At 37.5% G+C, this 16194-nt stretch overlaps 1 protein-coding gene across 1 annotated transcript in view; it reads right to left on the bottom strand.

Moving 5' to 3' along the window:
• Positions 1 to 422: 422 nt before the first annotated feature.
• LOC131805343 (triple functional domain protein-like) overlaps positions 423 to 16194 on the bottom strand; it is a 35430-nt gene continuing 19658 nt past the window's right edge. The window contains exons 2-8 of the mRNA XM_059128439.1: positions 13708 to 14762; positions 7143 to 7235; positions 6778 to 7081; positions 4918 to 5004; positions 4751 to 4855; positions 1426 to 1569; positions 423 to 1363 (exon numbers count right to left, since the gene is read on the bottom strand). Of these exons, the coding sequence (XP_058984422.1) occupies positions 851 to 1363; positions 1426 to 1569; positions 4751 to 4855; positions 4918 to 5004; positions 6778 to 7081; positions 7143 to 7235; positions 13708 to 14702 (2241 nt within the window). The 5' untranslated portion in view covers positions 14703 to 14762 and the 3' untranslated portion in view covers positions 423 to 850. The remainder of the gene's footprint in view (positions 1364 to 1425; positions 1570 to 4750; positions 4856 to 4917; positions 5005 to 6777; positions 7082 to 7142; positions 7236 to 13707; positions 14763 to 16194) is intronic.

Raw genomic sequence — 16194 nt, 5'->3', positions numbered from 1 at the left:
GGGTTAATCCTCATATATATAAATGTACTATAGGCCACTCAAAAAGTGTTTTATGTATTCTCACCTTAAGATTTTTCTTCTTCAGTGGCTGTTAGCTTTCTTCTCTTCAGAAGACCTAATTTTTCATATCCAGCCCGTTTACCCAGCTTTGATTGCTAGCTATCTTTTATCTAACGCTAAAGCCTGTGCCCCCAAGGAAGTGATAAATGTTTGTTGTAGGGATACGTAAGTCGACATTTGATTAATTTATTTTTTGATGTCGAAAAGAGATTGGTTTTTCAGAGAATTTGTCAATTTATTTGTTGAAATTTAACTTCTTCCAAAATTTGATTTTTCTATAAGGCCTACAGATATATTTGAACTTTCCCCTGAAGTTTAAAAAAAAAATATCGCATTTTTGTTTCTGTAATTATTTAGATCTACATCCATCACAGATGTATTTTCTTTATTATATTTCATTAAATATTATATCGTTGTTTTAATTATTCTTTAAAAAAAATGGAATATTTGGCATTTGGTTGATTCCCAACTTCATTTGTGACGTTCGTACATAAGTTAAATAACAAAAAATTACTACATAGACAAACATGACTAACTAGAGCTTAAAAACTAGAATACTCAAAAAAATGAATATAAAATAACAATAACAATCAATGGCTATTAAAATTATTCACATAATAAAAAAACAAAATACTAATCATTCATTTAGTACTCAGCAATGTCTTTGATTGAGCGGCGTTTTGATTCTCCAGGAATAACAGAACATTAAATACAATTAATTTCCTTCCCACCAAAGTTATTTGATGGAGAACTCTCCTCAAATATTTTGGGGAACAAAAAAACTTCCTCCTTACGTCGTTGCATACCATGTGGCACGACTTGACGTACTCTCATCAGTTTCCGGTTTTGGAAGTATCCACATATTACCAATACCACTGTCCGTACTAAAACGATTCGAATCACGAAACAGCGATAAATTTGCCGGTTTGGGATGCATATGATCTTCACCGTGTTCCAGAGCACGCATCTCCTTAAATTTCTTACGTTCCTCCTCCGCATACGAGCTAACCATTTCACGTATCAAATCCAACCACTGTTCAACGAGGGCGGCATCAGCCATAAAATCACATTCCTGTTTCTTACGATGTTCATAGTAGAGGGTAAATTGTTTGGTCTTTGCCGTAATCCCTATGTGTTCACACGGATAACGGCCATGGAATATCAATTGTTTACCCTTGATTTCGGTATAAATAATACATTTGTCGAAAATGAACACCTTGCCACGGTAGGTGCGTTTCAGTGTGTGATCGGCAATATTGAATTCACTAACTTTACGGAATTTACCCTGATAGAAGGTGTTGAACTGGCAAGAAGAAAAAAATATTATTTAGGAATATTGAAATAATAAAATATTTCAAATCTTACCTCATGCGTCTCACTCAGACAGACAATATCGTTAATGACCTCCGATTCATTTGTGGTAGTTAGCAGAGTTCTTAATCTTTTCTCTAAACGGCAACAGGATTCAATAACTGGCTTCATAATATAGTCACGATTTTTGAACAGGGTCTAAAATAAAAAAAATGAGATGAGATTAAAAAAAAGTTAGCGACACTACATTATAAGAAAACAAATAAGGGACCAAAGAACGGCCTGAAATTAAAAAATCAGCTGAAGGTTTTTTTTTATAGAAAATCATCTGAAAGACTTCTAATAAAAGGGCAGCTAAAGGTGGAAGCACATAAAGAGCTTTTTTGACTGGCATAAAAAGAACAAATGATCATAGGACCAAAATCGAACTAAGTCAACCTACAACTCCCTTGTTTCTCTACGAAGAAGCCAGCCCATGACTTAAGCAAGTGACTAATATGTATTCTCACCTTAAAAGTGTTCTTATAAGAGTGCAGCTGCCCGAAAGCATTATAGAATACAATTCTGTGGAAATAAATTTATTTGCGGAACAAGTTCTAACCAATAGTATCAAATAAAGTTGGTCTTATGTTTGGAGAAAAGCCTATTCTTTGAAATAATTCTTAAGGTGAAAATACATAAAAAGCTTTTTGACTGACTCAAGTCATCGGCTGGCTTCTTCGTAGAGGAACAAAGGAGTTTTAGGTTGAATTAGTTCGATTTTGGCCCTAGGATCCTTTGTTCTTTTTATGCCAGTCAAAAAAGCTCATTATCTGCTTCCACTTCAAGCTGCCCTTTTATTAGAAGTCTTTCAGATGATTTTCTATGAAGTAACAAGTGTCAAGTGCGCGAAACCCAAACCCACTCACTTGTATCAAGTCCAGAATATTGAGGTGCGTCAGAGTGGTGCTATAGCCTTCTTAGAACTTTAGAAGATCTCGCGCTTAACACTATGCAAAACTTGGATCCCCATAACGAATACCTCGTGTTTTGACTTCCGAGGTATTCCTAACCCATGATCTGGGACGAGATTAATCCCACTAGCCTTCCACGCAGAATCACTTATACAAGTCTCCAGCAAATAAGACGCCAAACTGGAAATACTTATCTAGATTTTCTTGGAGGTTATATATTCGGGAGTACTTAACCAGGTCTCCCCTAACACGCTCCATGACTAATAGCTCGTGTTTTGACCTCCGAGGTGTTCCTAACCCATGATCTGGGGCGAGATTAATCCCACTAGCCTTCCACGCAGAATCACTTATCCAATTCTCCATTGAGTCCAGCAAAAAAGACGCCAAACTGGAAGTACTTATCTAGTTTTTTTATTAGAGGTTTTTTTATTTGGGAGTACTTAACCAGGTCTCCCCTAACACGCTCCATGACTAATAGCTCGTGTTTTGACCTCCGAGTGTTCCTAAACCAATGACCTAGGACGAGATTAATCCCACTAGCCTTCCACGCAGAATCACTTATGCAAGTCTCCTTTGAATCCAGCAAAGAAGGCACCCAACTGGAAGTACTTATCTAAATTTTCTTGGATGTTATATATTCAGGAGTACTTAACCAGGTGTCCCCTAACACGCCCCATAACACGAGCTATTGTGTTTTGACTTCCGAAGTGTTTCTAACCCAATAGCCTAGGACATGATTAATCCCAGAATCAATCATGATCACGCAGAATCACTTATCCATGTCTTCATTGAATCCAGCAAGGAAGACGCCCAACTAGAAGTAATTATCTAGATTTTCTTAGAGGTTATATCTTCGGGAGTACTTAACAAGGTCTCCCCTAACACGCGCCACCACTAATACCTCGTGTTTTGACCTCCCAGGTGTTCCTAACCCAATGACCTGTAACGAGATTAATTCCACTAGTCTTCCACGCAAAATCACTTATTCAAGTCTCCATTGAATTCAGCAAAAAAGACGCCAAACTGGAAATACTTATCTAGATTTTCTTGGAGGTTATATATTCAGGAGTACTTAACCAGGTGTCCCCTAACACGCCCCATAACACGAGCTAATGTGTTTTGACTTCCGAAGTGTTTCTAACCCTAGGACATGATTAATCCCACTAGCGTTTCACGCAGAATCACTTATCCAAGTCTCCAGCAAATAAGATGCCCAACTAGAAGTACTTATCTAGATTTTCCTAGAGGTTATATATTCGGGAGTACTTAACCAGATCTCCCCTAACACGCCCCACAACTAATACCTCGTGTTTTGACCTCCCAGGTGTTCCTAACCCAATGACCTGTGACGTGATTAATCCCACTAGTCTTCCACGCAGAATCATTTATCCAATTCTCCACTGAATCCAACAAAAAAGACGCCCAACTGGAAATACTTATCTCGATTTTCTTGGAGGTTATATATTCGGGAGTACTTAACCAGGTCTCCCCTAACACGCCCCATAACTAATAGCTCGTGTATTGACCTCTGAGTGATGAATCCAGCAAGAAAGACACCCAACTACATGTACTAAATAGGTCTTTTTGGAGATTATATATTCGGGAGTACTTAGCAGAGTCTCCCCTAACACGCCGAAAACACCGCCAACGCACGGTTGAAGCCATACGGTGTACTTAGCCAGGCCACCGCGAAAATTGAAACCCATTTGCAGTTCTTATTTATAGACTTTAAGCTAATGTCATCAAACAATTCCAAATAAAACCATGGAAAATTTGTTTAAATCCCTAAAGGTGTGGGTACATTAGCAGCTTGAAGTCTTCGCATGGCATATTTTATGACATATCATAAAGGAGTGCCAGATCCGCACTCAAATTCTGCCGTCGTTCCCCTTTATTATTTGACATTTATATGCCTAGCCATGAAGCCAAGCTGCTTTATAACCTCACCTTAAGGGCTAAGTACATAAGAAGCTTGAAGTCATGGCTAGGCATGTTAATGTCAAATTATAATGGAAAACGACGACTGGATTTTAGTGCGGCTCTGTAATCCCTTTGTGAAATGTCACAAAATATGCCTAGCCATGATGTCAAGCTGCTTATATACCCTCCTCTTAATAATTTATGTCATCACTCTCTCGATCACTTGTATAAATTTCTTTTTCAGATCCTGGCCACTGGTAAGCTTACCCCAGCAACCAAGGGGAACTTGTGTCGTTACATCTTATAGAAAAACAACTGAAACTTCCCACAGATCTTTTAATAGAATACCAGCTGATGGTCTTCGTACCGACGACCAGCTGCATATATTCTTATAGAAAACTAGCTTAAGGTTTCTTTACAGATGGTCATATAGAGGTCTTCTTATAAAAGGCCAGCTGAAGGCTTTCTTATAGAAGACCAAATGAAGTCCTAATTTATATACTTACCGTTATAAATTGTGTCAGCAGCAGAGGATATCGAGCCATCCTCTGAATGGGTTGTACTAGAAAACTGTTAATGCCCAACTTATCATCCAATTCTGTTTGGATCAGCTAGAGAATAAAAAAAAATATTAAATTCTGTTGTTCTATAAGGAATCACAAGGACCACCTACCTTAAAATAATTCTTATAAGTATCACATAGTTTCAAGGAACGTTGTTTGTTCATTGTATACAAAACATAACCGTAAAAACAATGTTGCTGAAATTCAAAGAAAAAAATTATGTTTTTTTATTAAAATTTGATTGAGAATTATTATGAAATATATAAAATTTACGTGCCACTTAACGCTCTATCAGACGCCATGTGTCTTACCAAGATACTGTCAAATTTTCCATGTGCGAAAGTTATATGCATCGTGTGATACATAGGAAAAATTTCGTTATAAAATATAATTATAACAATGTAAACCATGGTAGAATTATAAAGGTAAACTCATTTCTAATAAGCATAACCAGCTCAGAAATTTAACTCTACAACTGAATATTCAGTGTGAGATAAAAAACTGTTTTTTTTTTTTTAATTTTATTGAACGGAAGCAAATAATGCCGGAATAGCATCAAGTTTTAGAATAAGTTTAAATTTGTTCGAATTGGTCACCTTTGGCACGAATTAAGGCCTGCAATGAAAGCATCACACGCTGCCCGAATGTTGTTCTGCGGTAGTTTGGCCCATTTCCGGCGAAGCGCTTGCTTGAGGTGATCGACACTTTGGTATTTTTTAGTGTCAACCTTGCTCCATACTCCAGTCACAATAGTTCATCGGATTGGTATCCGGAGATTTTTGTGACAATTGTGCGCTGGAAATTAAGCGAGGAACCTCATTTTGTAACCATTCTTGGGTGGCGCGTGCTGAGTGCGATGGTGGTGTCCTGTTAGAATATCCAAGGTCTGCGGCCAAAATATTTGCCCAAGGCTTTAATACACCCTCCAGAATATTTTCGCGACAATATTCGACATTTATTCTGATGCCACGGTCGATTAATAGAAGCGGAGAGTAACCATCGGCTGTTATGGTGGCCCACACAATCACCATGGCTTGAGTTTGAGTTCTGGTGGCCAACCGAAGGTGCACATTTTCAGCTGACCTCTTTGGCAAGTAAACACCATCATTTTGTTTGTTTACAAACTGCTGGACAACGAATGTTTTCTCATCGGAGAAAACCAAATTCGGCAGCTCACCACTTTCTTTAGCACTTTTGAGTCTATTTTCTTTCTGTTGCGGTGTAAGTTCTTGCACTTTTTGTAATTTCAATGGCCATACCCCGAGCTCATTTTTCAACATTTGCCGAATGGAATATTGCGATATGTTCAGCTCACGATACATTTTTCGGCCACTGCGACGCGGGCTTCGATCAAGTCGCTTCTTTACTTTTCGAACCATTTCTGCTAATGTTGCTGCTTTCTTCCGTCCACTTGCTTGACGTCGGGATACGCTACCAGTATCACAGTAACGAGCGATGATACGAGACACAAAAGATTTATTCACATTTAAATGCTGGAGTGCTCTAACAATAGCCACTTGTGGTTTTCCAGCCAAATATTAAGAAATCACACTATCACGCTTGAATTCCATCACGAATATCTTTTTTTCTGGGAAATTCTCACCAGAATGTTTTTGAACGCTTGTAAACAATATAATGAGCTGTTACTGGAATAATTTTAACAGCTGTCGGACGGGTGACTTAGAAATGACAGCAGTCTGAAGTTGGTTGCAGTTTTTTCATCTCACCCTGTGTAACAGGTTTCCATCTCTGATTTTTCGACAATGCATAAGTTCAAAAAAATATTATCTTGTGCAAGTCTATCACGTGTGTAAGATTATATGATGTCGGAAATTATGAATCGCAAGTAAAATATTAAGACCAAATTACGCAGGGGTAAACAAAGTGAAACGTAAAACACATTCCGTCTGATAGCGCCTTTATTAATGTCCAACACATGACTACATTAGCCATTTTGCATGTCAACTCACCTCTATATACTGTTGGAACTCATCAAATAATCTCTTCAAATCATGTTTATTACGATGCAACATTGGCAGGAATTCGTCGCGATGAAATTCGGCCAGTTGTTCAACATTACCGAATAGCACATATTTTTTACCACGCAAACCCATGGGCAAATCTTTACGTTCAAACATATTGCCATAGTTATTGATGCCCATCCACAGGTTCTCAACATAGGTTTCTTCGGTTTTGATCAGCTCATCGAGTATCGGTTGTATGCAACCATAACCCTTATCACGCATTTCAATTTGTTCCTCATCTTCGGGATCACTAAATGGTTAGGAATAAGTGTTTAATTTAATTTTCAATAAAATCCCATGGAAATACTCACCATATCACCTGCCTTAAGGATGTGTATTTCTCGCCGCGCAGACGTACCGTCTGTGAGCCGCCAATTTCTGTTAGAGGTCGCGATCGATAGTTTCTGCAATGATAAACAAGAAGTTAATTAAAAGAAAAAATTACTACATAAAATAAAATAAGCAACAAATTTGGAAATACGTTTTCAAATTAACTAGATTAAGTGGGTCCGGATCAATAAATCGTCCTGCAAATTTTTAGAGAACTAAGGAGTAAAACTGGCATTGATGAAAAATTAATTACAAGTTTTTATACCAGCCTTTCAACCATGTTTTGCTATTAACGCCGACTCATTTAAACAATTTAATGAGAAAATACCATTTTCCTGGAATTATATCCATGGTTCTACATGCCTCCAAACATGTAAAAATATTAGTTCACGGTTCTAATATTAAAAAAAATTGCAGCATTGCTCTTAGTAATCTTGTCTGAGGATGCCATGGAATCCAGAAATTAGGACTGTAGTCAAATGAGTCGTGAAGAAGCAATGAGGGATCTTTATAACAGGTTGCAATTTTCTTCTGATCCGACAATATCGAATTTGTCTCGTAGTATATCTCTCAATCATGGATATAGGGAGTCGCTATCTAAAGAACTCCTTAAATTTTTGCAGCATTCTTATGCTACCAACTAATTTAGATCAAACCCCGGACTCTGAAAGTGATTAGTATCAAAGAAGTAATGTTAAAAGGGAAAAAATGTGGCGGAAGTTACAGATAAAATTGTCGGATCTCTACCATCTTCATAGCAGATCTTGTGTTGGTAGATATATTGACATTTGCCAAGTCTGAGTGGAATCGGATGTTAATTTCGCGGTTTATGAGCTTCTTGGATATTGAAAATTTTGAACCTATTGTGGTGGAGGTACCAGAAGAAGAGGACCGATATATCCCTTCACAGCAGATCTTGTGTTATTAATATAATAATAGGATGTGTGAAATATGAAGAGAACTGGATGCTAATTTCGGATTTAATAATCATTTTGGTTATTCGAAGCGTTGACCCTTTGTGGGGGAAGTACCAGGAGAAATGGTCCGATCTCTACCATCTTTATAACAGATCTTGGGTTGATGGAAATATTGAGATGTACAAAGTCTGAATGGATTCGGATGTTAATCTTATGAGCTTCTTAGATATTCAAAATTTTGACCTATTGTGGGGGAGGTACCAGAAGGAGTGGACCTGTATATTCCATTTTATAAGAGTTATAATTATTCAAAATTTAGTCCTTTTGTGGGGGATATTGTCCATTTTCGCACCTGACCTAGAATTGATTCAAATATTAGGATTTGCAAAATTCGAGCAAAATCGGATTATCCTTTCTCTCTAGTAGTAAAATATTTTCTTCGAAAATTTCTAGGTACCTGAATAAGTGGACCGATATTGTTCATCTCCGAACTCGATCTATATTTGACAATTGGATTTCTTAAAATTGGATTGGTTTGGAACATAATTTATCGTATTTCATAGATTGATTAACGGATGCAATGTACAATTTTTTCCTTTATTGATTATTGTTGTTTTTGGTCAATAACTCAGTTCATTTGACCAGTGAATGGATCAACTGAACTAGATTGTTCATAGTACCATGTTCTCATTGACATATGAACTATTTTCTCTCAAAATTTATTCAAACGACGGGTTTTGTAATTCATATATTTAGACGTAAATACTTGAAGTACGTTCTGATATGAATAGAAGAATTATTTCACCTTTTGGATAAACTTTAAAAATTTTATAATTTTTTGGTAAAACAAACTCTGTGGCTCTTTGGTTGATCGATTGAAAAAGCTGTTAAAATTTCCGATATATTAGGAATAGAATATTAGTATGGAGGGTATATTTAGTTCGTCATTCCGTTTTTCACACCTATATACACATTTTAGACCCCACAAAGTATATATATTCTGGATCAGCATAAAATTCTATGCCGATTTAGCAATGTCCGTCCGTCTGTGGAAATCACTCTAGTTTCCGAACGAATTGAAGAAGATTGATAAAATTTTGCTCAAATGTATGCTATGTCTGCAGGACTTTTGGTATGGTATTGGTTTGGTATGGGCCTTGTAGGTCCACGTTTTGGTATAGCCCCCATATAACGGTACCTCCCGATATTCAAAATTTTGACGATTTTAGCGACATTATTCACCGGAATAGTTTCAAGTTTGGTATTTGAAGTTCGCAATGGGTACTACAACCTAAGACAGAAAATTGTCAGTGGAGGTCCACGCCTTCGTATAGCCCCCATATAACGGTAACTCCCGATAGTCGGTATTCTGATGATTTTAGCGACATTATTTACCGGAATTGTTTCAAATTTCGCATTTGAAGTTCGTAATGAATACAATAGCCTATGATAGAAAATTGTCTGTGCAGGTCCACCTTTTACAACTCCCATGGTTCCTCCCTATATTCGGAATTTTGATGATTTTAGCTACATTATAAACAGAATTATAGTTTTTGTGCTGCAACATTCATTGCAAATGATCCCACTACAATGGAAGAAGCTATGAAGTCAAACAATGTTTAGGAATGGCGTAGTGCAATGGATGAGGAGATAACATGCCTTGCACATAACAAAACGTGGGAGTTAGATTTACCCAACGGAAGAAAACCATTGAAATCTAAATGGGTATTTAAAACAAAGGCAGATGGATCCGGATCAAACACTCGATATATGCTAGATTAGTGATAAAGGGCTGTAGTCAAACAGAAAGAATCGACTATGAAGAGACATTTGCCCCTGTTGTGCGATACTCATCGATTCGATTTTTGTTGGCACTGGCAGTGAAGTATGACATGCACATCCACCAACTCGACGCAGTAACGGCATTTCTCCATGGTGAACTTAAGGAGGAAATCTACATGAAACAGCCTGAAGGTTACGAAGATGGCACAGATCGAGTTTGTTTGCTGAGAAAAGCGCTTTATGGCCTAAAGCAATCTAGTAGGGTATGGAATAACAATAACACCCTTAACAATGTTTTGTTGAAGTTTGGATTAAAAAGAAGTGAAATTGATCAATGTGTTTATTATTACCGAAAGTCAAATCAGTTTTTGTTCGTTGCTATATACGTGGTTGACGTATTAGTATTTTCAACTGATGTGGATGTCACCAAGAAATTACAGGAAGAATTATCGACACATTTTCGAATGAAAGATTTGGGACAAGCTACATCTGTACTTGGGATGAAAATAGAACGAACAGAAAACAGTGTCAAAATTGATCAATCACAATATGTACAGCAAGTTTTAAAGCGTTTTGGTATGGCAGATAGCAAACCGATATCTTCTTCTCCAGTGGAGGAAATGAGCAAAGTCCCATATTTGGAAGCCGTGGGTTCGTTGCTGCCCAAAACACAAGACCGGATATTTGCTATGTTGTCAACTTGCTGAGATCATTTAATGCCAATCCTGGAAAAGCCCACTGGAAAGTAGTTAAAAGAGTGATGCGGTACTTGAAGGGTACTTTTGAGAAAGGTTTGGTTTATACCAAGTCAGGTGGCGACTTAGTTGGTTTTTGTGACGCAGATTGGGCAGGTAACGTAGATGATAGGAGGTCGACTACAGGCTATGTGTTTACGATGCAAGGGGGAACAATATCGTGGTGTACCAAGAGACAACGTACAGTAGCCCTATCGTCAACAGAAGAGTTTATGTCGGTTGTTGCTGCAATGCAAGAAACTGTTTGGCTTCAAAGATTGGAACGAGAACTATTGAATGTGTCCAATGCTACTACATTATACTGCGATAATAAGAGCGCAATTCAAATAGCACGCAATAGCTCATACTCATCCAGAACAAAACATGTAGATATCAGAATTAAATTTATTCGTGAGAATCTAGAATCTGGTCGTATTAGTCTGGAATATTTGGAAACCGAAAACATGGTAGCCGACCTATTCACCAAAGCTGTGGCTGCCGACAAGTACAAATTATTTTCCATTAAATTTGGGCTAATATAAATTTTATGAATTTTGTATTTTGAAGCATTTTTACTTTTATATCATGGTAAATGCTTATTCAGGGAGAGTGTTGTAATAAATATACATAACCGAATAACTATTTAGCCATTTATATTATCACTAATTGAAGTTTATGTGAGGTATAAATTAGTAGTGTGTAATTAGTCAGCTCTGAGTGAATTCAATAAAACTGAGTATAGTTCATAAGCAACCGTCAAACCACCCGCTTGTTTTTCCTTTTGACCTTTCAACTTTATTTTCAAGTTTCGTATTTGAATATTGTAATAGCTTGTGACAAAAGTTGCCTATGTAGGTCCACGTCATCGTACAGACCCTAATATACGGCTACATTCGGTATTTTTAAGATTTTATCAGAATTTTTAACGGATTTTTTTTTTTTTTTTTTTTTTTTTTTTGAAAATTGCCAAATTTGTATGCCCGGCCGAACTTACAGCTTTTTTACTTGTTTTGTTTTCCAATATTTTCGTACTTGTGTAAAGGATTGTTCTGAATAAATCTTATTGGAAAAGTAAGGCGACATACATAATTGTCTTGTTTATGTTAGAACTTTTTGTAGGGTTAACCTACTTTAAGAGGATTTATTTGAAGTATAAGTATATAATGGATATGACAATTTTAATCCAAATCCAGTAGGGTAACTCATTTATATGTAGAAGTGCTATGAGTCTTCAAAAATTTTTGAATTAAATTAAATTTACGGGGTTTGCTTGATTCCACCATTTCTAACTTTTCAACCACTTATTCCATATAATGTATTCTATCTTTGAGCATGCTTCATTTACAAAACTCTTCACTTTCATTCTTATCACAGCCACAAATGCGTTGAAAATCGTGATTCATAAAAAACCAATATAAAATAATAATAATATTAATAGAATAGAAATGGGGAAGTAATTTTGTATTTGCCAAGAAGCAAGAACAACAACAATTCATTCAATAATAAATCGTAACTCTTATCTATAGTTTTTTTGTAGATATTCCGAAATGGGGGTTTACCCTTCTTTATCTAAGATAATAGCAATTTTAACGATAAATCAATAAAATTAATAAGTAAAGCCCGCGGCAAAAGAGCGCAAATAAAACGCGACATTATTTATGGAATGACTGATGGAACGCTTTTAGAAAATATAGGTTCATGTGAGGGGAAAATTGCAGAGAAAAGTGTTCCAGATTTTTAAGGTTTTTTTTCTTCAAAAATATAAAGACCATGGTGGACCTAAGAAGGTAAAGTCATGTAATCATTTGTTTACATTTTTTTAAACTATACCTTAGACAAAATGTAATTGTCAAAAGGTATATACATAAATCCATGGTACAATAAAAAGATAAGGTAGAGCTAGCAGCTGATTAGAATTTTTTTCCTAAGTGTGCCCGACTTCTGCCAATTTTGTGTATGTATTTATTATTTTGAAAAATGAGAAAAAATATTTTCAAAACCAATAATTGGAAGACACTTACACTGCGTCTCGCGCATCAAAGCTTTTCACTAGTCAGTTTAGTCATGAAATTGTAAGATCGAACTGTTTGAATCATAATTTTCAGATAAATTCCAGGCATTCCGTTCACTTTTCGTGAGGAAAAAAATGAAAACAACTTTTTGTATGTAATTTTGAATGGGTCTAACAGGAAGCGGGCATTGCCTCAGGGCTGTATTTCTGTAGTTTTACGAAGCTGTTCTACCTCCTTATTGTACCATGCATAAATCCTATAATCCTAGGATGAAAAAACTGCAACCAACTTAAGACTGCTGTCATTTCTAAGCCACTCGTCCGGCAGCTGTTAAAATTATTTCAGTGACAGTTTGTGGCAGTTTGTAAATAAACAAAATGATCGTGTTTACTTGCCAAAGAGGTCAGCTGTAAATAGGAACCTTAGGTTGGCCACCAGAACTCAAGTGCCGGCCATGGTGATAGTGTGGGCCGCCATAACAGCCGATGATCGCTCTCCGCTAGCATTAATCAACCGTGGCATCAGAATAAACGAATATTATCTCGAAAATATTCTGGAAGATGTATTGAAGCCTTGGGTACGCAAACATTTTGGCCACAGTCCTTGGACATTCCAACAGGACTCAGCACCATCGCACCCAGCACGCGCCACCCAAGAGTGATTACAAAATGAGGTTCCTCGCTTCATTTCCAGCGCACAATGGCCACTAAAATCTCCCGATACCAATCCGTTGGACTATTGTGTCTGGAGTATTTTGGAAAGCAAGGTTGACACTAAAATATACCAAAGTGTCGATCACCTCAAGCAAGCGCTTCGCCGGTAATGGGCCAAAATACCGCAGAGCAACATTCAGGCAGCGTGTCACGGTTTTACTGGCCGTTTTAAGGCCATAATTCGTGCCAAAGGTGACCAATTCGAACAAATCTAATCGTATTCTAAAATTTGATGTTATTTCCGACATTTGTTGTTTTCATTCTATAAAATTAAGAAAACGACCCCGCCCAGTTTTTGACCTTTCCTTACTCTTTTTTTTTTTTGTCGTTCACTTGACCCCCATATTTAGCAATTTTTTCACTAAATTATAATTCATTCCTTTCTTACCTGGGAAAATCTTTGGGTTTTTCTTTAACCACCACTTCATCGCTCTTATTTGTGTTATTCTCCTGGACGGAGGCCACCTCCTCCTCCACCTTACTTGCGGCTGGCTCATGACTGTTCGAATGTGTTAAGAATGGTGCCAAAAATGTTTTATTTGTGGCCTCTGCTATTGGTGGTGAATTCTCTTGCAGAGATTTGCGATTTTCCGAACCATCAACGGCCGGACATTCTTCAGCCACCTCGTCCTCGATGGCATCAACTTCATCTTCGGTGTGTTCCTCATCGATACTCTGATGAAACGAGGAATGATGTTTAATGTTTTGACTATCCAAGTTCATGACCAGAACCCGACCAGACGGTGCCACGTAATATGAACCGGAATTTGAGGATGTGGAGGAAGAATTTAATGTGGGCGCTGACACCTTATGCCACACCGGTTGGGCCCGTTCGCTGCTGAGCAATGATTGTGTCGATTTGGAATTAAATTTCGATGTTTTCAAATTATCGCTGGCATGGAATTTTTCGAAGAGAATGCGTTTCTGTTGAACGCCCAACCAGGCCGGATCGGGTGTTACTGGTGTTGTGGCAGCCGAAGAGTGATGCTGATGTTCAGGCGTTGGCATTGCGGGGGAATCACCCTCTAGAGGGGATGTATTTGTTGCCTCTAGACTTGTGGTGAACTCATACGAACGAAGTTTTCTCATTGGTTTGCTAGGTTTGTGGTTGGCAGAACTTTCTGTTGCATCTGAATTGACCGAGTATACCATGTTGAGAGAACTGGAACTGGTGGAGGTGGTGGTGGCGGCTGAGGGTGTTGCAGGTTGTGAGGATTTATCGGAGGTATTGTCTTCTATACTGATTTCATGTAGCAAGCGCGGTTCAATGGAACTGTGACTTTCGGTACTCTGACGTCGGCGATTTGAACCGCGTTTATTAAAGTTACGATTGCTTAGATTACGTTCACGACGAAATGGCCGAGGGCTGTCTATGTCAGACATGGTGCTAGCCGTAAATCAAATTTGAGGGGTGTCTGGGCAGGGTCTAGAAGTGAAGTTAGGCTGTAAGAAAAGGAAAAAAATATATTATAATATGAAATAATAAATGAAAAGGCCATGGTAGAATAATGAAGGTAGATTCATGTGATTGTTTACGTTTTTTAAAAAATATATATGAACAGGGTGATAAAAACAAGCAACAAAGTCAAACGCCATAATTTTTAAATTTGTTTTTTAAATTTTATTGAATGGAAGCAAAAAATTTCGGAAATAGCATCAAATTTTAGAATAAGTTTAGATTTGTTCGAATTGGTCACCTTTGGCACGAATAATGGCCTTCAAACGGCCAATGAAACCGTCACACGCTGCCCGAATGTTGCTCTGCGGTATTTTGACCCATTCACGGCGAAGCGCTTGCTTGCTTGCTTGATCGAAACTTTGGTATTTTTTAGTGCCAACCTTACTTTCCAAAATACTCCAGACTCAATAGTCCAACGGATTGGTATCCGGAGTTTTTGGCTGGACAACGAATGTTTCCTCATCGGAGAAACCCAAATTCGGCAGTTCACCACTTTCGGCCAAGCGAACCAACTATTTAGCTCTTTTGAGTCTATTTTCTTTCCGGTGCGGTGTAAGTTCTTGCACTTTTTTTGAATTTCAATGGCTTTAGACCGAGCTCATTTTTCAATATTTGCCGAATGGAATGTTGCGATATGTTCAGCTCACGAGCCATTTTTCGGGCACACTGCGACGCGGGTTTCGATCAAGTCGCTTACTTTTCGAACCATTTCTGCTGATGTTGCTGTTTTCTTCCGTCCACTTCCTTGACGTCGGGCTACGCTACCAATATCACGGTAACGAGCGATGGTACGAGACATAAAAGATTTATTCACATTTAAATGCTGGAGTGCTCTGACGATAGCCTCTTGTGGTTTCCCAGCCAAATAGAAAGAAATCACACTGTCACGCTTGAAATCCATCAAGAATATCTTTTTTGTCTGGAAAATTCTCACCAAAATGGTTTGGTACGTTTGTAAAAAATTTTATGAGCTGTCACTGGAATAATTTTAACAGCTGCCGAACGAGTGGTTTAGAAATGACAGCAGTCTGAAGTTGGTTGCAGTTTCTCACCTGTTTCTCACACTGTATACATTTAATGGGGTCTACGATCAATATTTAGGGATATTACAAACGGAATTACAATGTTAATATACCCTCCTCTTGAAGGTGGAAATTATAAAAATGTCATGTAATTTTTCAAAAATCATCAATAATCCATCCCACCTGATTATGCTTATTTAAAATAAGGCGACCTTCTTAATTCCACATTATGTGACGCAGAGCTTATTATAAGCTTTAACATTTTAAGTTACAAAGTTCATTCTGACTGCTCTCTGTCGCTCTGAGAAATACCTCTGTGCGTCAACAGTTGTTAACTTAGAAAATATTTTACAAAACAATGAAAGCATTTGTTTACAGCTGTTCTAAGGTAAAC

Source organism: Musca domestica, unplaced genomic scaffold (genome assembly GCF_030504385.1).
Source record: "Musca domestica strain aabys unplaced genomic scaffold, Musca_domestica.polishedcontigs.V.1.1 50, whole genome shotgun sequence".
In the NCBI taxonomy this organism is placed as follows: Eukaryota; Metazoa; Arthropoda; class Insecta; order Diptera; family Muscidae; genus Musca; species Musca domestica.
The sequence above is the reverse complement of the archived record's forward strand: the minus strand, read 5'-3'. Positions and strand labels throughout refer to the sequence as shown.